Source organism: Eurytemora carolleeae, unplaced genomic scaffold (genome assembly GCF_000591075.1).
Source record: "Eurytemora carolleeae unplaced genomic scaffold, Eaff_2.0 scaffold1471, whole genome shotgun sequence".
NCBI classification, from domain to species: Eukaryota; Metazoa; Arthropoda; class Copepoda; order Calanoida; family Temoridae; genus Eurytemora; species Eurytemora carolleeae.
Window position 1 is genome coordinate 40,468 of NW_019397661.1, and position 25,508 is coordinate 65,975.

The 25,508-nt window shown below is 31.3% G+C and overlaps 2 protein-coding genes across 2 annotated transcripts; both read right to left on the reverse strand.

Annotated features, from left to right (window-relative positions):
* Window positions 1–718: 718 nt before the first annotated feature.
* LOC111715391 (DNA-directed RNA polymerase II subunit RPB1) lies at window positions 719–14,749 on the reverse strand. Its single transcript, XM_023490701.1, has 10 exons — window positions 14,397–14,749; window positions 12,197–12,245; window positions 10,978–11,034; window positions 8,766–8,791; window positions 7,292–7,583; window positions 6,287–6,391; window positions 5,221–5,250; window positions 4,729–4,970; window positions 3,223–3,307; window positions 719–1,819 (listed from the first exon to the last, which is right to left on the reverse strand). Exons 1-10 carry the CDS (start codon window positions 14,511–14,513, stop codon window positions 1,731–1,733), a joined length of 1,092 nt encoding a protein of 363 aa, XP_023346469.1. The 5' UTR covers window positions 14,514–14,749; the 3' UTR covers window positions 719–1,730.
* A 586-nt stretch (window positions 14,750–15,335) lies between these two features.
* On the reverse strand, window positions 15,336–25,230 carry LOC111715392 (uncharacterized). Its single transcript, XM_023490702.1, has 12 exons — window positions 25,102–25,230; window positions 23,235–23,326; window positions 22,196–22,246; window positions 21,560–21,630; window positions 19,962–20,004; window positions 19,197–19,246; window positions 18,710–18,766; window positions 18,223–18,258; window positions 18,053–18,099; window positions 17,009–17,081; window positions 16,059–16,107; window positions 15,336–15,448 (listed from the first exon to the last, which is right to left on the reverse strand). Exons 1-12 carry the CDS (start codon window positions 25,137–25,139, stop codon window positions 15,336–15,338), a joined length of 720 nt encoding a protein of 239 aa, XP_023346470.1. The 5' UTR covers window positions 25,140–25,230.
* Between the last annotated feature and the right edge of the window lie 278 nt (window positions 25,231–25,508).

Consider the following 25,508-nt stretch of genomic DNA (forward strand, 5'->3'; position numbering starts at 1 on the left):
TGCAACTTTAAAGACCAGATGCTAGAACTTTTATGTGAATCTTTGGAATAAGTGTAGATAAATGGATTAATTTGATTAATCTACCATATCTTGTAGTAAACGGGATTCCAGGGATAGCTAAACTGTAGGGCTCAAGATTATAAGTGCTCACAGTTGATATCGAGATCAAGCGCCAAGTCTAACTGTAATTCAGACTGAGTTCAGTTATCATTTGCATCATGTGTTCCTGTTCATGCTGATTTTTAATTATTGTTTCATCAAAATTACTTTTTGAATAGTACAGATTACTCAGATAAAGCATCAGTAATAAGTCGTTTCCTGGTATTTCTCTTTGTACAAATTAATCTTGAAAAGCACTTCTTTACTGGACTCAATCTCGAATATAATAGGTAATTAACACGTACGCAGTTGGTGACGTCCTCTGGTCGATCATTTAAATCATACACGGGCTTTTCCTAGAAAGAGACTAGAGAGCGAATTACAGATTTTATTTATTTATTTATTTATGATAAAAGAAACTGCAGTTGTAAATTCAATTGGGGACATATCCGATTCATAACTAACTTTTATCTAAATATTGTTTTAAAAGATATCTTCATTTTTCTAGAATCCTATTCCTATGGAGATCAGGCAAAGGTTTTAACGTTGTTAAAAGTCACAAATATTACCTAGCCCAGTTTTTAAATATATCATTTAAAGTTGAAAATTTAAAGTAAAGTTAAAAACAAGGCCTACATTTTATTCATTTTATAAACAATGATTATACATAATTTCACAATTGGCACCATAGAACTGGTTCTTCTTGTTTTCACTGGGCAACTATAACAATTGTACAAAATACAAAACAACAGCAAATCGGTATATAGGAATACACAATATCCTTATGTCATTTGGCACCAATTGGTTTATTATCATGTACACAGTACAACAGCCTTAGTATGTTTTAGTTTATTATACATATACACTTCCCCACCCCCTGAAAAAATGTAAATAATGAGTTTTAGGGGATTCACCCCTTCACGGAGTAGACTATTGTATTATACTGGAGTAGTCTGGAAAGTAGGAGTAGACTATTATATTATACTGGAGTAGCCTGGATAGTAGAAGTAGACTATTGTATGATACTGGAGTAGTCTGGATAGTAGGAGTAGACTATTGTATTATACTGGAGTAGTCTGGAAAGTAGGAGTAGACTATTGTATTAAACTGGAGTAGTCTGGAAAGTAGGAGGAGACTATTGTATTATACTGGAGTAGTCTGGAAAGTAGAAGTAGACTATTGTATTATACTGGAGTAGTCTGGAAAGTAGAAGTAGACTATTGTATTATGCTGGAGTAGTCTGGAAAGTAGGAGTAGACTATTGTATTAAACTGGAGTAGTCTGGAAAGTAGAAGTAGACTATTCTATTATACTGGAGTAGTCTGGAAAGTAGAAGTAGACTATTCTATTATATTGGAGTAGTCTGGAAAGTAGGAGGAGACTATTGTATTATGCTGGAGTAGTCTGGAAAGTAGAAGTAGACTACTCTATTATACTGGAGTAGTCTGGAAAGTAGAAGTAGACTATTCTATTATACTGGAGTAGTCTGGAAAGTAGGAGTAGACTATTGTATTATACTGGAGTAGTCTGGAAAGTAGGAGTAGACTATTTTATTATACTGGAGTTGTCTGGAAAGTAGAAGTAGACTATTGTATTATACTGGAGTTGTCTGGAAAGTAGGAGTAGACGTATTATACTGGAGTAGTCTGAAAGGGGAAATGAGAGCAAGAGCAAGCTACAGACCAATGAACATCTTCCCCGCAGTGAGGAGAATACTCGCCTAAAAAAATTCAAAATTTTATAGAAATCAAATCAAAGCCTTGAGCCTTTTTTCGCAAATTATTAAAGGAAAAAAACTGGCGTAGCCAAGAACTACAGTTTTTATCAAGAATGGCTGATGAGGTGGTATCATCAAAAATTTCGACTCTAGTTAGCCATGGAGATATTGTTCCTAAAACTGCATCAAAATTAGAAAAATTGACCCAAACCCAAGTCTGTAGCTTATAAGAAAACCTAGGCTTCTGTTAAAAATACAAGAATTAGAACCCCCCTGCGCAGAGTACAATGTTATGAGCAAGGACAAATTAAAGACTGAATTGATTGAAAATGATCGATTAATTTCATGAAAAGGATTGATTAATTGCATTAAAAGGATCGATTAATTGCATGAAAAGGATCGATTAATTTCATGAAAAGGATCGATTAATTGCATCAAAAGGATCGATTAATTGCATGAAAAGGATCGATTAATTTCATGAAAAGGATCGATTAATTGCATGAAAAGGAGATCGATTAATTGCATGAAAAGGATCGATTAATTGCATGAAAAGGATCGATTAATTTCATGAAAAGGATCGATTAATTGCATGAAAAGGATCGATTAATTGCATCAAAAGGATCGATTAATTGCATCAAAAGGATCGATTAATTTCATGAAAAGGATCGATTAACCGTTATTATTATCGTGTTGCTGGACTAGAGTGGGAACCCCTAGCCGCTATGAGCCTCCGCTATGCAGCGTGAGAGCCCCCCATATTTGCCAAGCAGTCGGAGCATCCGCTATACAGTAATAGCGTTTGCAATACGTTAAAATGTGCCTGCGTTCTAAATCAGATTTATTCAAGTTGAGTTTTAAGTTTAAATAAAAGATGTTTTACAAATGTTTTGACATAGTCAGTAGTCACAGTGGCATGAGAGGGTTATCAAAGATAAGAAGCATTTATTAATTATTAAAAAGTGCCTTATTATGGCTATTATATCTTTTATAATCTTAGATTTAAGCGATCCTTTTTTATAATTCTTTTATTGAAATAGAAAATTTTGATAATTTATTAAAATTTTTCAAATTAATCAATCATTACAACAAAACAATTTAATTTTCCTCCAGAAATATTGCTCCAAATATCTTCCTTTCTGCGTATGAAATGTTTTTAGATTTAGTATAAATCTTAAAAACCACCTTTTTGAGTCGATTTCTAATCATGGCAATCTATAAAGAACTCTGATATTTAGTAAAGTTCTTCTGCCACTGTGTCAAACAAACTTGTTAAAAATTCTTCCTAACACATAAAAACCAAGATTTAAAAAAAGATGTGCTGTATGGCGTTCTGCATAGAAAATCCGGGAGGCACGGTCTGCACCATGGGGTTCCCTCACTCTCTGGACACCCTGTAGTTTACCTACCCTGAATGCTATCTCTGGTAGGAGGAGTAGGACTATTTCTACAACTGTAGAAGGAACTATGACGAGACAGTGCAAGGGTGTCTAACTAATATAAAAATCATTAGAAATAAACTCTATTAGAACTTCCAACGCTTTATAATTGTATTCTGTTAAAGTTTACAAAATTGCAAAACCTAGCAAAAACGAGCATTTTCAAAAGTTAGTTTAGGATCTTTTTTTGCATATATTTTCTCTCAGGGTCATAATTTGATGTAAGGTACTTTCCCATAGGATCTTTCCCAAATGGCAACTATTTTCCCAAGTAGCGACTTCCCAAAAATGTAATTTCCCAAGCGGGAACTTCCCAAGTCTCTCCTAGCCGCAGTACTCAGCCCCAGCATGTTCTAGCTGCGGCGCTCGGGCCCTAGCACATCCTAGCCGCAGTACTCGGTCCCCATAGAAGCCTTTGGCGGCGCCTCAAAGGGCCTAACCTAACCTTTGGGAAATTGTCGACTTGTGAAAATGTCAAGGGTAAGAAAAGCAAATGTTTAGAATTAATAATTTTGAAATTGGTGAAAATTCATTATATTTTTAAAAGTCAAAAAACTCTCCAAAACGAACCAGCTGATTGCTGATTGCTGATGATATGTGTGCTACATCTATAACGTGCACCTATTCAAAGGAAAAAATGCTTGCATTATTTTGGCTGTACAATATGAAATTATTTTGAACTGCTTTAGTTTGAATTATTTAAAAAAAATTAAAATAACTAAATAAGAATTATACAGGGTGTCCCAATAAATATTGGAATTAAGTGACGACTTCTTTATCGTCATTGTTCCGTACGGTGTTATGACATGAACATAATTTTACATAAATTTACATAAATTTAAACTACTGGTCTTAGGAATTCCAAAATGTGGGTTTCCGATTCTGCAACTTCATTTACGGAAATATTAAGAAATGTTTCCCGATTTTAATTTATTAAAACCAACAAAGTCGTTGAAACGTTTATTATCTCGTCAATTTTGAAGATACAAAGAAGGCAGACCACATTTTGTAAAGCTCATGAGACATGCATTCTTTGATACACTTTATGTCATTTATCATCTATTGGAAATCGAAGATGATTTTCAAGTCGTCTCTTAATTACCATGTTTATTGGGACACCCTGCACAGTGAGATCTGAATTGAAACCTTCCTGTGCAAAAGCAGAAGTAAATGTGCTCTGAATCTAAGCTTGGGTTCCTTGGGTGTGAAGTATGCAAGAGGGTTTACAAGTTTCAAAAGTATAGAGAGACATGTACAAGTCAATCCACGGTACCATTAAACTTTTATCTGAGTAATTATTACGATAAAATTCCTGTTTTTATACTAGGGAGACGTAATCCAGGGGGGCTATGATCAGTAAAATCGTTGATTTTCGAAGAGTTTTAAGACATCAAACGGTTCTAAGCCCCCCTGTAAAGACGATGTTTTTACCTCCCCCCCCTGAACAAATTTCTGACATTATTAATAAAAGCTTACACTGCTCTGTGACGGTGTGAGATAGTTAGGTGAGGATGGGAACGAAGAGATCAGAGTGAAACTAGTTGAAGCAGATAGGAAGGGAGTAGCACAGGTTGTGGGGGTGGGAGCAGGACTATCAGGGGGATAGTAGGGAGCAGTCCAGGAGGTGGGGGAGATAAGGGGGGTGGTAGGGGAGAAGAGGAGAGGGGATGAAGGGAAGGATGGGATGGGTGTGCTCCAGGAGTTGCTGGAAGGTGAATCTGAAAATAAATAACATAAATTGGGGTTTTAACCAAAAAAGGACCCAACTATTATTCTTCCGTATACGCTCAGTTTAAAGCTTTATTTAAACGCTATGCTAGCATCCGAACCTCCAGTTTCTGCTATTTTCTTAATATTAATATATCGGAGTAACTGAACCACCTTTTCTCAGAAATATAAATATTGAGAAGGAAAAATTTGAAAAATTTATTTTAGAAAAATTTTGCTGTTTGATTTGTTCAAATATACCTGAATTCGAATCTACTGGGTGTCTCGGTTCTACATACAAATCAATATCATATTTTTATTCTATACTAGTTGAAGTGCCCGGCGTTGCCCGTGGAAATAAAAAAAATCGAATTTTGAAAAAAACTATCATAAAATAATTAAAATTTTGAAGAAAAAAAATGTATTTGTTACCCCCAAGATACCTTTGCCCAGTTCCTAACAAAATTTTAGCCAATTTGGTCCAGGCGTTTGGCAAGCTTTAGTAGACATAATTATATTTGAGCGAAGAACTTTCTTATATTGATTGATTTTAAGCAAAATTTGTCGGAAAATGAACTGATTACTCGATCGCCGCAAAATTTATTTACTGATTTCTTTGAAACCGGATGCTGAAGGTTTTTGAAATTTAAACTATGGGATTTTGAACTTATGCAAAATCAAATAGTCAGAATTTGAAATATCAACTTTTACACAATCAGGTTGCAAAGATGTAAGGTAACATTTCAAGATTTTACCGTGTTAAAATAATTATTTTAGGGTTTTTTCATGAAAATTGGAAGATGAGTAGATTTTAAACTATGATTTATATTCGAATAAAATCAAATTTTAAAACTTAATAAATTAGAATTTGAGATGAGCATTATAAATATTAAGAAAAAGTTGTATTATGACAATTTAACTATTTGACATCTTGCAGAGAGTGAACTAGAACATTAGACCTACAGGGTGTCCCACGAAACATGAAAGTTGGTGAATAGTTTAACGTATGTCTTCTTCCATATACTGTATTAGATATTAAAGACTTTTCGCAGTTTATTTCGTTAAAAAATTTCTTTTGCTCAAATATGTTTGACTTTAAAATCAAATTTACTATTTTATATATATATACATATAATATTCTTTATTATTCTCTTTGGTATCAAACTACTTAAAAAATTATGGAAGAATACATTTAAAACTATTTACCAAATGTCATGTTTCGTTGGACACCCTGTAGATAAGCTGCCTATCGCTGTTTAATAAATCTGATAGGCCAAGTTGCCGGTTAAAAAAAAACTAAAATGTGAATTTTTATTGATTTCAGTTCCTTGATTGTTTAGAAACTGAATATTCTTCTCCTCCTGTGAAGGCTGCTGAACGTAAATATGGGATTCAATTGACTGAATCTGATCTGATGAAGTTTGATCAAAACCTAGAAATTTAGAAGTTTAATAAATTTTAGAGCAGATCAATTAGTTCCTGATCAATTTTAACTCGTAAAAGCCTTACGGAACCTTCCATGGTGCTGATGAAAATGAAAAATCATTTTAAAAAAATTGAAAATCCTTTAAACCAAATAAAAAATGTGCTACTCAGAACCATTGGGGTGAAATTCTGAAAAAAAGTTTTAGAGACTATTATTTCAGATCAATTCTAAATGAAATAATCGTCCCGTCAACTTTTTAAAAATTTCACACCATACAGAATTAAGATAGTTTTCTGCAGTCAAAACATATTTAATAACATATTAAAACAGATGATATTATTTTAATTACAAAATATGTTGAACATCCCGTGTCCGAATTTAATGAACTAAAGCAGCGTCTCAATCCCCCAAAAACCGGTTTCAATTGAGTGCCGGCTTAAATATTGAAAAATTTTATACAAATTTAAGTGGAACCACCAAAATTTGAGCCGCGGCTCTAATTCTTCAAATTCGGCCTCTGGTTACTGTCTTTGCAAAGATAAAAGTTGAGATTTTTTGGGCTTATTTTCTCCTTGCATGTTTGCAAGGTACAGTGTGTCCCACGAAACATGACAGTTGGTAAATAGTTTATAATGTCTTCTTCCATAATTTTAAAAGCTGTTTCATATATGACAGTTATACTATAGTAAAATTTATTTCACAGTAAAATATATATGAGTTTAACATTTTTTTTAAAGAAATAAACTGCAAAAAGTCTTAATATCTAATACAGTATGTGGAAAAAGACATTCAAAACTATTCACCAACTGTCATGTTTCGTGGGACACCCTGTAGGTTAATCATACTATAATTGATAAAATTTCCCAGCTCAGATTTCATGCGGAAGAAAACTTGTTTAGTTTTTACCTGGGTTTGATTCTATTTTAGTTGTCCAGGCTTTTGTCCCTTGACTAGCACTTGGATACAACAAGGTTTCAGGGGAGGAGGAGGAGAAGGACGAGGAGAAGGAGGTGGTTGGTTGATGGGACACCTGGTTGAAGGGGTTGAAGGAGAGGGAGGGGGAAGGAGAGTTCGAACTTCCTGCCAAGGAATTGGATTTAAAATTGGAGTCCCATCTTGTAGGAGAGCATTTGGAGGACGAATAGAACACTTTTTCTTTCGAAATCCAGACTTCTGAATCCGTTCTTCCGCTGTCAGCCTTATTATAAATAATTATAAATAATTTGCAAACTATGTTTTTGAAAAATTTAATCAATTGCAAAACTAGATTTGGTAAATATTTTCTACCTAAAAGTTATGGATTTTTAAAATAACTTTAAGTTTTGTACTTTTATTCTTTAAGAAATGAGATTGTGAACGCAAGGTTAATTTTAATGAAATAAACCCCTGATGTACATAGGTACCCTTAAAACCTTCGACTCATCACTGAGGACAGAAAACTCAGTGGTTATATCTCTGAAATACTGTTTAAATAGCCGTAAAATTAGAGTGTACGCCAGCGTACTATGTGAACTTAACGGAGATGACGTCACATTTATTCCTGGAAAATCTAGAATATGCAATGTACAAGTTTGTTTTTAAAAATTTGAATGCTAACATTCTGCCAGTCTAGAAAATAAATATTAATTTTCCTTAAAAATAAAACAACTTGCAAACAAAGTATTCAGCAATTTTTTTCATTAATACCAACATTCGTTAAGGACTGATGAGGATATAGAAATAAATCCTAATTATTTTCCAACCCCAAGTATCTCTATTTCCAAGAGTGATAACCTTTTTTGCCAATATGGACAAATTATTTTTTAACAATTACAAGTGTCTGTAGATAAATAAGAAAAAGTGTCTGCAGATAAATAAGAAAAAGTTTCTGTAGATAAATAAGGAAAAGTGTCTGTAGATAAATAAGAAAAAGTTTCTGTAGATAAATATGGAAAAGTGTCTGTTGATAAATAAGGAAAAGTTTCTGTTGATAAATAAGGAAAAGTTTCTGTAGATAAATAATCTGTAGATAAATAAGGAAAAGTTTCTGTAGATAAATAAGGAAAAGTCTGCCATCCTTGATCAGTAAAAAGTTTCAAGGTTTTGCATAATTCGAAAATTATTTTTATTTAACTTTTTTTTAAAAGACATCTTAATCAATAGTAATAATTATGTGCAGTAATGATCGAGTAATTATGATTACTGTAAAGGATGTCTAAAAAAACTTGCAGTGATACCTTTATATGGTTATTAATGAATGTAAACCAAATAGATTGTCAAGTACAATAGATGGCAACAGAAAATTCGACCAACTGCGCACAACGTCACAAGTGTCAAATTTAAAAAGAAAGACGACATGTTCTCTAATTTGATGTACACTAAGTATATTAAATCTAGTCACCTGGCTTGAGTCGCAAGAAGATTGATCTGAGATACAAATCAAATATATTTTTGTTTTACTTGCACAAGTTAATAGTTTCGTTGCTTTGCTTAAACTTGACAAATTTTCGACTTTTTTTATGATTTAAAGATTGAGAGACTGACCAATGAACATCAGGGGGCGGAAACGTAATGCATGCACTCTAAGAAATTTCAAATTTTCATCTAACAAAATTTGTTGGAGCACCGGACTCAAATACACCTTAGTAGAATCATTCGTCAAATTTTGTTGAATGTATTTTCATACGCCTTAATTCAAAATTTGTTACATGATCTATCAACCGGTGTTTGTCCGCTCGCTGTGCCGCGCCTCCATATAATTATCATCTCACAAAGTTTGTTTCATGTCGATTCAACCAGCGACACTGCGCGGTTTAAAAATTAGCATGCGTCAAAATTTGTTGGACGACTTGAATGTCGTCTTGATTTTTGATATAATTTGCTGCGTTTATTTGTCAACCTAATTTTAAAAGTAAAATTCTAGAGATAATAATCACAAAATTTCCCTTGTCCTGCCATTTCCAAAATGTGGTCTGCATTTTTTGTGCTTTCAATATTGCCCGAGATGAAGAATTTCGTTCAGATTTCGACAATTTTGCTTTTATTTAACAAAATTGAAATCTAAACCAAACTCTCTATATCTCCGGTAATATTGAAAGCACAAAAAACTGGAAATGCCAGGGCTAGGGTAATTATGTGATAATTGTTTCAAGAATCATACATGTTAAAGTAGATAGAAGACTAAATGTCACAAATAAATTTAAATGCCAAAGACGACTTTCAAGTCGTCTTGCTATTGTCATGTTTCGTGGGACACCCTGTATCTGAATGTAACGAACCTAATATACATTAATATCCAGAACGTTATAAGCTATTATGAAGTGCAAAAAACGTGAAGCGGCTCAACTTAGTCTTCGAAGTTCAACTCTACTCCCAATTCATTAGTTTTGGTACCTAAGAACAAAATGTACTTTACAGGTCCGTCATGTTTTCTTTCTATACAATCTAAATACAACAAAGAAACAAAAGCAAATCTCATTTGGGAAATCTGAACAACAACAAAAACAAAGATAAGAGTTTTTAAAAACATTTTTCATGGTTGTTTTTCTCACAGCTTCAAGACTGAACTACGACTGAATCTAAAGTTTTCACTATACTATTGAAACCTCAGCACAAAAAAAACCGTTTGAATAATGTTTTTGTTAAACTTCATTATATTTTATTATTTTTTACGATTAATATCTTAAAACAGTTACGATTAATATCTGGTGTTCAGGACCTCAGTAACGATTTATATCTGGTGTTCAGGACCTCAGTTACGATTAATATCTGGTGTTCAGGACCTCAGTTACGATTAATATCTGGTGTTCAGGACCTCAGTTACGATTAATATCTGGTGTTCAGGACCTCAGTTTAATTTCAGTTTTAAGTTGGAACTAAACAATTACTGCAAACTTCAAAGTTTCTAATCCATATCTTTGCAACCTGATGGTGTAACCGTGTAAACCTTTTATATTTCAAACTTTGACTTTGATCTCGCAAAATGTATATAGATCTTCGACACTAGTCAGCTAAGATACGAGGTTAAGAAAATTAGAGAAAATTAACTGCAGACGATAATCGTATCTCAAGCAATGTATAGTGAGGGTGAATGGGAATGGGTTTGTTTTATATTTAACCGTATTGTATCGTTATCTATTATACGGTCATATAATCAGAAAACCTTGAATTAATTGACAATCCCTATCCTTTACCCATTTTCTTCAAACATTGGTTTCAATAATGATATTTTAGTTTAGAATCCAGTTTAGTTGAATTTGATGAACTAAGCTTTCAGGGCGCTTCGTGCCCATCTTCTATTTTACAATTTAATTGTTGCTCAATCTATTAACATTTTCTCCACGGTACAGCAAGAAAACAAATTCTACGGATTTTCAATTTTTTTCGTGGATTTTCAAATTTTACGAAATTCAAAAATTTTGGAGACAAATTTTTGTAATTTTGAGCATCCATCCTTCCCTGATGGGGCCATGTGAGATCCGACAAAAGAATGGGTCCGAGCTGTTCAGCTGTATTGACGTTTATTGGATACAAACAAAATAACAAACACCAAAACGGACAGACAGACAAGCAAAGTATATATATATTATATAGATTAAATTTGAATTGTTTTCCTGTTGAGAAGTGTAATGGTCGCTGGCTAGATCTTCCAGATTTTGTCGTAAAATAACCTAAATAGATAGATTTAATTAACATTCTGACAATGTTACGAAAGAACGGCAACTGTGGGTTTATTTTTAGATACTAAAGGAGGCTTTACTGTTAAGAGGCTCCTCCATATTAATATAAGATGTTTTTTTTTATATTTTGGAATAGTATAAGTCTGCTTTTATCACATTGTTCAAAATTTTACTGTGAAAAGAAGAGTTAATGATTTGATTTCGTTTGATTACATCAACGAGGTTATAGTGTATAGAGTGATGATGTACCCTTTACTAATTATATAGGCCATAAACTATACCGATAGCGTACTGCATATTTGTTTATTATAAGTTGATTCTGGCCTAACCTATAGTATATCAATATTAGTAAACAGTAAACATCTTTTGCAGCATTTCTAAGATTTAATTTGACGCCATTTCGCAGGTCAACATTTTTGTTGGTTATTAGAAACTGTAAGCAAAATTTCAAGTGACCCTCCATGCACAGAGGGAAATCCCCGATTTACAACCTTTGTGTGGTTGTCGAGCACAGAGAAATGTGTGTTTAAACTTATCAAAATCAACTTGTATTCAGCCGAAAATTCCAATGTGCACTGTGATGAGGTCAGGCTGTACGTAAGTCAACACAGCGTACACTTGCATTTAAAGTTAAATACTTGAAATTACGCGCGCTTAGAGTCAGAATTTTTCCCGCCGGATGCAAACACTTCCAGATTAAAACACAGCAAATCAAGATGCACGCTCTCGTGCAAAATCAAGCAGAACTTTGATAATTTCTCCTTTTATATTTTCTTTTATAATTGTCATATTTCAGTGAAGAGCAATTACTTTTTTGTGTAGAGCTCATAGACATATTTGAGTTCATTTCCTTTTCCCATCTGACTGCCTCTTATTTTGAATAAAAAACCTTTTTTGTTTTTTATTTTCTTGTGGTTTTTTTAACATTTTTTATTATTGATTTTGATGATTATTATATCGTGAGAACAGACCGAAATATATTTTCAATAAAATGTGGAACTACTTTTTAAACTTTATATGAGGCTTGATCCAACATCAACACTACATTTTATATAAATCATATTAAATCATTAAAGTTTGAAAATTGTAAAAAAAAACATAATTGGGATCCAAATGTTGGAAAAATCTGATAAAAAATTTCTAACTCTGTTACCTTCCAAATCCTGGGATTTAGTTCTTCCGCGTGCTGTGGAGGAATTACTCTACAGAAAATAAAACATTACATTTATTATAAAAATCATGAGCGGCTAATCCAAATTAAACAACAATATTCGTCTTTACTCCAATATAGGTTCTTGTTAAGTCTCTGCTCGGGAAAACCTACTGTCAAAGATTATTTTATTGTACAGGGTGTCCCAATAAACATGGGAATTAAGTGACGAATTCGATATCGTCTTTTTTAATAATACTTTGATTTAGTATAGTGATACCTAAGGAGAGTTCACATTTTGTTTGTTTATGTTTTGACTGCAAACGGTTGTACTTAGTAAAACAAAAAAATTGCAGAATACAAACAGAGTAAACTTGTCCGTCTTCACTGTTCATCGTGCGGAGACATTATAGACACATCTTTACAGTCTTTTACCCTTTCCATATAATAAACTCTAGCAGACATAATTATACTATGGCTTTTGAAATTAGGTATTACAATGCTAATTCATAACAAAGACGATATCCAATTCGTCACTGAATTCCCATGTTTTTTGGGACACCCTGTATCATAGAGTGCATGAACTAACCGGGACTATCGATGCCTTTGACAAAATTTTCAAAATTTTTGTTTGCTTCGGATTTTAAACATAAAAAATTGAATCTGTTAACATTTTTTTGGAAAATTTAAAAACGAGAAACAATTTTTTTAGGAATGGATGGAAAAATGTTTATTCTGTTGTTTTACAAAATATCATAAAAAATCATAAATAATTAAAGAGAAATGACAAAAATGTTAAGGGAAGTCTGCAAGCGTGAAAGCATGTTAGCGATTGAAAAAAACGACTTCTGGACAGTTAGAAGCTAAAACTGATTTTTAAAGGAAAGGGGGATCGAAGTGTCCAATATAAAAATGTAAAATATAAAAATATACTATTTGTTTTAGATCTTATTATATATTGGAATATTTAAAATAGAAAAGTTTTTTACCAAAAAGATTTCGATTAATGATTTAAAAAATAACAGTTTTCCTACCAAAATTACAATAAAATTGGTTTTTTACACATTTCACGCAAAACCTGTTAACATTTAAGTTTCCAAGATGGGGAAACCTTTGTGGTCCTAGTTTGGACTGTACCGCTAATTTACTATTACTAAAGCGGCAGACCTGGGTGATTTAGTTTCTGTTGAAACGTAATTTTTATTCTGATCATTTTGCTGCAATTATTTTTAATTAAATCTAAAGCTGAAGAAATTATGACCAATTTTTTTCTGTCGCAAAAACAGAAGAATTGAAAAGAATTTGGTGGAATTAAGAGAAATAGAAAAGCTAAAAATATATTCTGAATAATCTAAAAGTCTCCGAACTCATCAAGCAAATTAAGTACTTATATTTGATTTTTGATTAAGTATATGACGTTTTTCTACCGAATTCTCGATATAAATAAATCGTTTCCTCCTAACTCACTTAGTAATTGTTAGACGACACAAATATAATGTTAGAACTAGTATGACGATGAACTAGAAACTCCTATAGTAATGGAAGTTTTAATGACTAAGAGAAGGATATTTGAAGAAATGAGAAGGATAATGGAAGAAATGAGAAGGATAATGGAAAAATGAGAAGGATAATGGAAGAAATGAGAAGTATATTGGAAGAAATGAGAAAGATATTGGAAGAAATGAGAAAGATATTGGAAGAAATGATAAGGATATTGGAAGAAATGAGAAGGATATTGGAAGAAATGAGAAGGATAATGGAAGAAATGAGAAGGATATTGGAAGAAATGAGAAGTATATTGGAAGAAATGAGAAAGATATTGGAAGAAATGAGAAGGATATTGGAAGAAATGAGAAAGATATTGGAAGGAATGAGAAGGATAATGGAAGGAATGAGCAGGATAATGTAAGAAATGAGAAGGATAATGGAAGAATTGAGAAGGATAATGGAAGAAATGAGAAGGATAATGGAAGAAATGAGAAGGATAATGGAAGAAATGAGAAGGATATTGGAAGAAATGATAAGGATATCGGAAGGAATTGAGAAGGATAATGGAAGGAATGAGCAGGATAATGGAAGAAATGAGGGGGTTTATGGAATGAACGAGGAGGAAAACGGAAGGAATGAGAAGGATAATGGAATGAATGAGAAGGATAATAAGGGAATAAAATGGATAATGGAAAGAATGAATAAAAGTATTTACCTCGAATGAGAGTTGAGATTTTTCAATGTCTAAACCATTTTGCCGGATCAATCGAGAATTTCGTCTTTCTATGGATTCACAGTTTTGGAGTTGATTGAAAATTCTTAGAAATATCATTTCGGGATTTCGGGATTATCATTGGATTAGTAAGATTGGTCTAAAATATTGGATATGATTAGATTTCAGATCGGTTGAAGATGTATAGTAGAATTTAGATATAGTTTATAGATTATCAGAGATTTGGAAATAGATTAAAGACGGAGTTTAGAATAGATAAAGAGATACAAATTCAGGGGAAGAAAGATCCAAACCGTGATTTGACCCAGACCTGTCACTGAGTGTCAGGTTTGGGCCAAATGAATTATCTTTTTAACTGTTCATATTTTTAATTTTAGTCGAAAATTTAATAAACCGTCTGCATACTTAATTTTAGAATAGATAAATTAAATTATGGATTGTTCCCTGAGTTAGTTTATGTTCCAAAACCCGTCCAAGATTCGAATTCTCGATATGTTCGAAAATGGAAAACCTTAAATTGTTTCTAAAATGGTATCCGGGGGTTTACGTGAAAATGAACGATCACTTACAGTTTTAATTTTAGAAAATAAGTAAATGGTCTTATTTGTAGTTTTCGTCGTGCTTCATACTTTGTTGGAAATAGTTTCTTTAACTGATAGATCATATTATTTGTGTCCAAACCTGACACTCAGAGTCAGGTTTGGAACATAAGCAAGGTTTGGAACTTTCTTTTCCTGAAATTGGAGAGATAGATATAAATTTATAGATAATTATTTAGAAATACATATTAGATTCAGATCTATAAATATTCATATAACATAAAGTTTAGATCTATATAATTATTAGCTTTAGAGAAAGAAAATTTTTCCGTTATATATGAAATCATAAGATAGACTTTATGCTTATATTATACCTTAAGGTTTAATTCAGCACAGAATTATCTGTAATTGATTTTCTAATTTTATCAAATTTTGAAACAAAAAAATCTGTTCCTGTATGATTATTTGGCAGCTCAAATTTAATATCATCTATGTCTAGAAAAAAAAATATTTTATTATGAATTTGGATTTCCATTTTTTAAATTATTATAGACTAGCTAAAGGGCCCAGCGTTGCCCGTGAAAAAAAATGTTAAAAAAATTCTATAATAGCTATAACAGTCCCCGGTCACCCCTGAGTGTCCACAAAAAATTTCAGCCCAAACGGTCCAGCCATTTGGCATATGGTCTCATATCGTGCCTGGTATCGGCCGGCTATACTCAACATATATATATATAGATCTCTATCCTATAATCCTATTAATCTCTATCCTATAATCCTATTAATCTCTATCCTATAATCCTATTAATCTTTATCCTATAATCCTACTAAACGCTATCCTATAATCCTAATAATCTCTATCCTATAATCCTATTAATCTCTATCCTATAATCCTATTAATCTCTATCCTATAAGCCTATTACTCTCTATTTACAATCCTATTAATCTCTATCCTTTAATTCTACTAATCTCTATCCTATATAATTATATTAATCTCTATCTTATAATCCTATTAATCTCTATCCTATAACCCTATTAATCTCTATCCTATAATCCTATTAATCCCTATCCTATAATCCTATTAATCTTTATCCTATAATACTACCTGATGGCTCAGGACCACTAAGGTTTAACGGAGGGACATACGAACATATCTAAACATTGTTTTTTTTTTGCTTTGTTGCTTTTCCTCATTGTTTGTATCACTGATTTATTCATTAAATAATTAAATAACATATTTGTTGAATCATTGATTTATTCTTTGATTTTACATTGATGAATTCATTCATTCTTTGAATATTTATTGAATTATTCTTTACAATATACATTCCTTAATTGATTTATTAGGTTGTGTTTTTAGCATGATTTTTCCTCTTCACATTTAATATTTCTTTTTCCTTTTTTCCCTATAATTCACAATTCACAAATTCACGGTCTTGATTTAATAACTTGTTGCATTAATGATGATTATATAACAACACATAATCAGACGCAACCATAAGAAACCGTCGTCGAATTTTTTGTGACCCTCCATTTAAAAAAAAGGAGCATGTCCCATTCACATCTAGTACCGTTTATACCTTAAACTGATCAATCTTGTGAAAGATAAGGTAATTTTTTAAATTAAAAAGTGATTATATTTCTATATTCTTTCTTTTGCAAGAAATGAGAAAGACACTATAAGCTAGAAACAAGCACATGGCAATTATAAAATGATTTCGTCTAGAGCTACAGAAATGTGTAAGTGAGTTGTTGAGGTTAAAACAAAGGCCAAGGTGTTGCAACACTCTAAAGACAAAGTTGGATGACAAGAGTTCAGAATTATCTAGATTTCAGTGAATTCAAACTAACGGACGGGGCACTTGAAATACGTTTCAACTTTAAACGCGGCTCAAATATGGTCGGTTGCACTAAAAATTGAATTTAATGTTTCGAGATTCAAACCGGCACGGCGTCCGATTGAAACCGGTTTTTGGTGGATTTGAGACGCGGCTCAAATTTTTAAAACTAGTCCCTTTAACTAAACGGAACTAGATCAAGACTAATATAACCTACTTGTTCACATGAAGGAGAGTTTACTTCAATATCTTCACACATCTCAGGCAGGGTGGATAATTTTCTTAGAGTTCTACAATAATATTAGATGCTAGGTGAAATACCCGGCGTTGCCCGTGGAATTTTAAAAATCTAATTAAAATTTTTTTTCGAAAAAAATAGAAAGAAATAGAGTTTTGAAGAAAAAAATATTGTTACCCCCGGGGCACCCATGGTTTTTCGCTCAACAAAATTTAGCCCATTCGGTCCAGCCTTTTGGCCAGCTATTTTTAGACTTTATTCTTACATTTATGATTCCCTTAAACTGGAATAACTTGTTGCTTTTTCTTCCAAATCATTAAGTTGGACTTATACAGTATACACGACTATTTAAAGCCGGAATACAAAAATAAACCAGATCTAAAGAAATATAAAGGTCGTCATTATTGTCTCATCCTTTTTGGGTAACCCTATACAAAATTAAAACAATAAAAATTTTCCTATTTGGGTGAATACTAATTCTGCTTGATTGGAGGGACATTTTATTAAGCCTGTGACCAAACATATATTTTCTAATCTCAAGATCTTTGCAACCTAATGGTGTAAATCTTTTTATATTTCAAACTTAGGCTATATAATTTAATTTAACAGAATTCATAGTTCAGCTCCACTTGTCATAAGCTTGAATTGGCGTATACTATGAAAAATGTATTAAAGTATTGTCGCACTTCTAGTAAAAAGTCACTCAAAAGTAAAGGTAAAATCACTTTAATTCATGAAATTTTGATATTTTAAATAATTTGGCAAAAGTTTCGAGAATTAGATTTTCGTCAATAACGGCTAAATTTACAAAACGTTAACAACAACGTTAACATAAACGCTAACTGATAATTTTATTAAAACGTTTACTACAACGTTAAAAAAAATTACATAACAAAAGAAAAAAAAGTTGATAAAAACGTTAATAACAACGTTACCAAACCGCGCCAACTAAAACGTTAACAAAAACGTTAAATGAAAGTAAAAAAATATTTTCAATTCCGGAGACAAAAATATATTCTTTACCTGTAAGTTTCTAAATCCAAGGAGTCTTTGCTTGGTGCACAATTGAACTAAAACAGATAAAATAAACACAAAATATCCAAACTGCAATGAAAACCTGCACCAAATTTTAAGACCGGGGTTTTAATTAAATCTTGTTTTTACAAAAAAAAAAGATAAAAACAAAGTTTTACCTGTACTCTTTGATTCTCACAATCCCATTCTTCAACCTAAAAATATGTGTACAATTTAGAGGTGTCCATTGTACAACCGTACGATTTTACTTATGTACCCAGTACCATGTATACTTTTTCAATTGTACAGTTCTCTAGCTGTATACAATGTTTCCCACCAAGATTGAGACTTCAGAGACGACTGTACAGACTTTTATTTAGTCTTTTCACAAAATTTATAGTTCCCTGTAGCCGCCAACAGTTTTATCTTTTTGTCATTCAACGTATAGTTGTACAGTAGTGTTGTATATTCGAATTTATAGATAATCTAAAAAGAAGCTTGTCTTTTAAAATAAAACATGTCTTTTTAAAAATGAAAATGATAAAATTTTTTTTTTCAAAATTAAAATAAAACATAAATAAATTGTCTTTTCAAAAAATGAAGTTGTCTTTTTCGAAATAAAAATAATTGTCCGTTTTAAAAATGAATTAAAAATATGTTTTTTACCTTGTCCTCCAGTTCGTTTTCATATTCACTTTCATAATCAGATTCAGAAAAGTAGTTCTAACAAATATAAATATTTATTAAATATACAGTTTCTAAAATTTGCAAGTGCAGAACATGAACAAAATTAGTGCAAAGTTTTAAACAGATAATTTACAAATATACAGGCATAGAAAAACAGAAAAAAATATAAAAAACAGAAAATAATGTTACTTAATCAGTCACTCCTTAAAAACTAACAAATAATTAAAAAGAAAAAGGCTAGAATAAAAAAAGAGAATAGGGTTCATAAGGAAGCATAACGCATAAAAAAAATATTTTTAAAGTCTATTGCAAAAAAAGCTAAAATCGGAATTTGCTTTTAATTCTAAACGCATTATTTTTACATTAAATTTACTCACGAAAAGGATTTTTCCAATTTTATTTGTAACTAGTAAAGCTTTGTGTAAAAAAATTTATTTCGCTTATAAAAAAATATATTTTTACTTACATAAATAAGTTTGGTAGATTTTCTGAATTCTGCACCAAGATTTCTTATCCCTACAGATCGTAAGACGAATTAAAGAGACTGTAAGCGTAATTTCAAAGGACTCTTTATGCAAAGATGGCAAAACCCGATTAACAACGATACCAGCTTAAAAGCTTTGTCTGATCAAGTATGAATTAGATAATAATGTTTATAATTTTAAAAGCTGTTTGTTTTCAATTATGGTTTCTCTTCAAACCTGACTTGCGCATTTCTACTGCAGGAAAAGAATTTTATCATTGACCTAATCGCAATAGGTTGTTTCAAATAAGATTAAAAGACTCATAACCTTTCATCATAATCTTTTGTACCAGAAAAATGGCAGTTTTGGTTTTAAATCGGAACAATAATAAGGAAGATAACGTCGTAAATTTTAAAAAATGATTAATTCTGCTAATTTCTCCATTGTCACTTTTGTAGAGAAATCACAAATGAAAATAATCAGTTCCAAAACAAAAAAACATGGATATCTAATTCATCTGTGAATAAATCAATGGAGGATCAGTTGAAATTAAGTTTAAAGATCCTTCAACAAAAATTGTTTCTATCTCTTCAAAAGAATTTGAAAGCCAGTAAATAGTCAGACCACATTTTGGAAATGTCAGAACTGTGGAATACTTATTTTACTGAGAGGATTTAACTGAAGTGAAAATTGTTCAGTTGACAAATTTTCTCATAAAGATTATATTTTCTCATAAAGATTATATTTTTTTTATCAAGTTTGAAAACCTGTTAATTGTGGAACATCTTCTTCCTCTTCTTGGCCAAAATCCTAAAAAAATTTAAATTTTTTAAAAAAAGTTTTAATACAGGGTTTTTCACGAACCTTGACAGTTAAAGATCGTCTTTGCGGCATTGATTCTTCAACCTAACTTGCAAGCAAAATTTGTCCTTTTATAGTTAACGTGAATATGAAGAATTTTGTCAAGATTTGGAAAATTTTTTTTTATTTAATAAATTGAAAGCAGACATTTTGTCAGGAATAATGGAATTTTGAGATTATTGTTTCAAGAATCAAACTTATAACGAATTAATGCCGCGAATTATTTCATAAAGCAAAGACAATCCCTCCTTTGTCCGTAGCTCTAGACTTACTCAAAGCATCTTAAAAAGTGAATTTGATTTGCAAAGCTTATCTTTTTGTGACTTGCATCTTTTTTATAAAAAATTTTCTAAAAATAAAACGAGACACGAATTCAATATTATTTTTTTCATCAAAGCATGCAAAATTTTAAAATAATCTCTACTGAGAAGTTGAGAACGCTGTCTAGTTTTTTTAATATTAGAAAATCTTATTTGTGGAAATCAGCTGATAATGCGAAACCAATTTTTCGTACATATAATTAAGCTCTATCCTATAACCCTATTAATCTCTATCCTATAATCCTATTAATCCCTATCCTATAATCCTATTAATCTTTATCCTATAATAATGGTATCCGGGGGTTTACGTGAAAATGAACGATCACTTACAGTTTTAATTTTAGAAAATAAGTAAATGGTCTTATTTGTAGTTTTCGTCGTGCTTCATACTTTGTTGGAAATAGTTTCTTTAACTGATAGATCATATTATTTGTGTCCAAACCTGACACTCAGAGTCAGGTTTGGAACATAAGCAAGGTTTGGAACTTTCTTTTCCTGAAATTGGAGAGATAGATATAAATTTATAGATAATTATTTAGAAATACATATTAGATTCAGATCTATAAATATACATATAACATAAAGTTTAGATCTATATAATTATTAGCTTTAGAGAAAGAAAATTTTTCCGTTATATATGAAATCATAAGATAGACTTTATGCTTATATTATACCTTAAGGTTTAATTCAGCACAGAATTATCTGTAATTGATTTTCTAATTTTATCAAATTTTGAAACAAAAAAATCTGTTCCTGTATGATTATTTGGCAGCTCAAATTTAATATCATCTATGTCTAGAAAAAAAAATATTTTATTATGAATTTGGATTTCCATTTTTTAAATTATTATAGACTAGCTAAAGGGCCCAGCGTTGCCCGTGAAAAAAAATGTTAAAAAAATTCTATAATAGCTATAACAGTCCCCGGTCACCCCTGAGTGTCCACAAAAAATTTCAGCCCAAACGGTCCAGCCATTTGGCATATGGTCTCATATCGTGCCTGGTATCGGCCGGCTATACTCAACATATATATATATAGATCTCTATCCTATAATCCTATTAATCTCTATCCTATAATCCTAAAAACCATTAAATTAAATGGCGATCAAATTGAAATTCTTTATTACGATATGATTGATTAGTAAAAGCCAAAAGAATAATCAATTAAAATTCTATGGCTATGACCTGGAAGTATATTTTAGGTATTTTATGTTCAAACCCTCCAGTTAGGATTAATCGCTCTGAGGAACCACAATCTGAAATATCATAACTATACTTATGTACACTTTACAGGGATTTAGATAGAGGCGTACACAGGAAGCCCTTCTGGAAAAAATCCTGTGTACGCCCCTTGATGTAGACTATAGTAACTCTATTCAGGTGTAAACAAATGATTTACTCACTAAAAAAATTGGTGCGTGCGATGAGCGCGAAAACTTTGAAGCAATGAAAATTTGAATCTCTAGGTGGCTTAGATTTCTATTGGTTCTAAAGCAAATAACATTCGATCCTTTGTAAAAACTGTTTTTAACATGGACCTCCGTAAAAAAATTTAAATGAAAATTGTTAAATTCCAAAAAACCAAGGACTTTTTTATGTTAAAGTGAATATAGCAGGCCCCCTAGCTCTTCAAATAGAATTTACAACATTTCATCAACATTTACTTACTTTTTATTTTTCACTGAATACTATTAGTTTTAAACACTTTGTCTTTAATATGTTTTTTATTTATTATGTATTTGTTAAAAAATTAATGGATATTATTTATGTTGATTAATTATCATCAGAATTATTATATTTACTATTTTCATTATAAATTACCTAAACTATTAAATGAACTAAGTTGATGAGAAATGTTTACTCGATCCAAACCTAGAATATGAATATGTTTACTCAGAACCTAGAATATGAATATGTTTACTCAGACTCAAAACATGTTTACTTAGAACCTAGAATATAAATATGTTTACTCAGAACCTAGAATATAAATATGTTTACTTAGAACCAAGAATACGAATATGTTTACTCAGAACCTAGAAAATGAATATGTTTACTCAGAACCTAGAAAATGAATATGTTTACTCAGAACCTAGAATACAAATATGTTTACTCAGACTCAGAACATGTTTACTTAGAACCTAGAATATAAATATGTTAACTTAGTACCTAGAATATGAATGTGTTTACTTAGAAACAAGAATATAAATATGTTTACTTAGAATATGAATATGTTAAATCTACTTAGACTTAGTAAAAAATGTAATCTAAATTTAGGTCAAAACTTTTGTATTCTTAATCCTTTTCAAAAAGATTAAATCGTCGCGTAAAGGAACTTCGTCAGCTGGAAATATTGAGGACAAAAATCAATGAAAATAAAAAAAATGAGAAAACGCGAAAATACGGATCAGCTGTTCTTCATTGATTTATCATTTGAACATTGTAAATAAATATTTTCTCGTTTTGTCGGATAATGATGGTCTTTCAGGGTCAAAATAGGTCAAGGTCAGATATACTTTCCATCAGAGTTCAAATTTGGCATAATGTAAGAGTAGAAACGGGTTTTTAACATTTGGTTTTCTTGTCAAACTATGTCAAAATTTAACCCTGACAGGAGATTTATGCAAAGAACGACCCAAAAACGAAGCAAACACGAACGTGGTGAAGTAACTTTATCATACTTTATCAAACTTTATCATAATACAGTCTTGATTTCACAGAAGTTTTATTGATTTTTTTTTACTAAAATCTATGCAAAACGATTAACAGCAAGCATAAGTTCTGACCTTTGGACGCGGTAAAGTTTTCATGTATCACAAAGTGAGCCCACATTAATCAAAGACAACATTTATAATCTTCTCACCAACTTCTTCCGGAAGTCTGTTGACCTTTAGGGGTTTTTTAATTATCTTAGGAGACTCCTCTCTGCCCTTGCATCCCAGACAGCTTAACCCTCTGAACAGATTAAATGGATATTCATTAGTATACAGTGATAACCAGAAAACTCTGAAATAGAAAGACGACTTTATAGAAATATATTTGAGGTTGATGCAAAACAAATACTTACCCTAGACATTTCTTAAATCACTAAATAAGTGAAATGGGTCTGTTTTCACTAAACATTTGCTAAGTATCAAGCTCTTTGGGCTATTTAAAGTCATAACTTGAGTCTGGAAGTCGTCTTCATATTTCAGAGTTTTCTGGTTATCACTATTTTTTGAAAACTAGGGACGTATAAAAGAATTTATCCTTGAGTTCGCCCAAGCTTCCCCCCGCCCCGCCCCCCCCCAGTGATTAAATACTAAAGTATGACTAAAGTGGGCCAANGCTATACTATCCAATTTCAATATTAGCGCTATACTACCTAATTTCAATATTAGCGCTAAACTATCTAATTTCAATATTAGCGCTATACTACTTATTTCAATATCAAGTTCAAATATCAAAGACGACTTTCAAGTCGTCTTGCTATTGTCATGTTTCGTGGGACACCCTGTATCTAAATTCAATATTAGCGCTATACTATCTAATTTCAATATTGGCGCTATACTACCCAATTTCAATATTAGCGCTATACTATCCAATTTCAATATTAGCGCTATACTACCTAATTTCAATATTAGCGCTATATTATCTAATTTCAATATTAGCGCTATACTATATAACTTCAATATTATAGCGCTATACTACCTAATTTCAATATTAGCGCTAAACTACCTAATTTCAATATTAGCGCTAAAGTACCTAATTTCAATATTAGCGCTATACTACCTAATTTCAATATTAGCGTAATACTACCTAATTTCAATATTAGCGCTATACTACCTAATTTCAATATTAGCGCTATACTACCTAATTTCAATGGTCAAAATAATTTTACGTCTGCTAGAGTATATTTTATGTATTTAGACGGTAAAAGATCGGGTTTGTTCAAGGTTATAATGCAAGGAAAGTTATTTCAGAAGTGTACGCATCTTTTGTACTGCAGTGTACTGTCTCTGGACGGTAATGTAAACACAAGACGGATGTCACAGCCTGACATGGAATCCATCTTTCACATAAAAAATCAATGTAATATTCTGGTCAAAGGAAACTATTATGTGAATTATCAAAATTATCAAAATTAAATTCTTTTATTCTCCACTGATACTAAACAAACACTGATGCATCTATTCTTGTTTACAAATTCCGCCCAGAGAGAACTGGTTTCAATATGTACGCAGAGTATACGCAACTGCAATTAACTTTCCTTGCATGATATACCTTGTGTTTTGTTTTTCTGCAAAACGTTGTATGATGTTCTGGTACAAGATAAAAAGGGAATTAAGAGGAACAAAGTACAACAGTATGCAATCAAAACATAAACAAACATTAACTCTAGCCATGGAGTCTAGTTGTTCCATGATCCTCTAGTAGACGAAATTAACATTATTCTTATTGTTCCCGTTTATTGAGACATCCTAAAAATAATTGTTTTGAGAAACCAATAGCTATTTAATTGATTTTACTATTAAATTCAAAGATAATAATTCAATACACTTGTATCCCTTATTTTCTTTATAATTTCATTTTTTTTCTTTGGTTTTTAATCATCCTTTTTTATTTTTCAAGAAACCGAAAAAGGCAAAACTTCAAAAAATGGCGACCAATTATATTTTTTCCGTATTTAAACACTTAGGTAGTTGTTTACAAGGTTTTAGAAGGAATTAGCGAAAAAAAGTAGTTTTTACCTTTTTGCTTTTGTAAAATGTGACCAGCAGCTACCCATTCCCTAAACCCTAAAGTTAGATCCCTTTTCCTTCATAAACACTTCATTTTTTAAAAAATTCTAGAATAAACAACTTTTAGATAAAAAACGATTATTTTAAAGGGCAATCTATGGTAGTTGAACTAAGAATCTTATTCAGTTATTAGTTTCTATAATCTATCATTCTACACAAACATTTTCTGTAGATTTTCTGGTATTTTTATTGAAAAGACGACATTTGAAGAATTTGTAGGAATCTGCAAAAAAATTCGTAAAGAATGAATGGTTTAAATGAAAGGAAAGAAACATATTATTAAGAAACTTATATATTTATTTCGTCGTAGGATAGATATACAGACATACTGGCAATATTTTAGATACGATAAGAAA

Bases quoted from the DNA above. Each gene is read 5' to 3' on its own strand.
- LOC111715391 (XM_023490701.1), bottom strand. From the start codon at position 14,513: ATGATATTTCTAAGAATTTTCAATCAACTCCAAAACTGTGAATCCATA. The intron at 8,792-10,977 runs GAAAACAATTCA...TTTGTATCTCAG, and splicing joins ACCATTACACTTCTCAACAG to ATCAATCTTCTTGCGACTCA. The intron at 1,820-3,222 runs GTAGGTAAACTA...GAATTTTTTTAG, and splicing joins TACCAGAGATAGCATTCAGG to GCGAGTATTCTCCTCACTGC.
- LOC111715392 (XM_023490702.1), bottom strand. From the start codon at position 25,139: ATGGGTAGCTGCTGGTCACATTTTACAAAAGCAAAAAG. The intron at 22,247-23,234 runs GTGAGAAGATTA...TTCATATTCTAG, and splicing joins CAGACTTCCGGAAGAAGTTG to GTTTGGATCGAGTAAACATT. The intron at 15,449-16,058 runs GTAGTATTATAG...TTTTTTTTCTAG, and splicing joins TAGTGGTCCTGAGCCATCAG to ACATAGATGATATTAAATTT.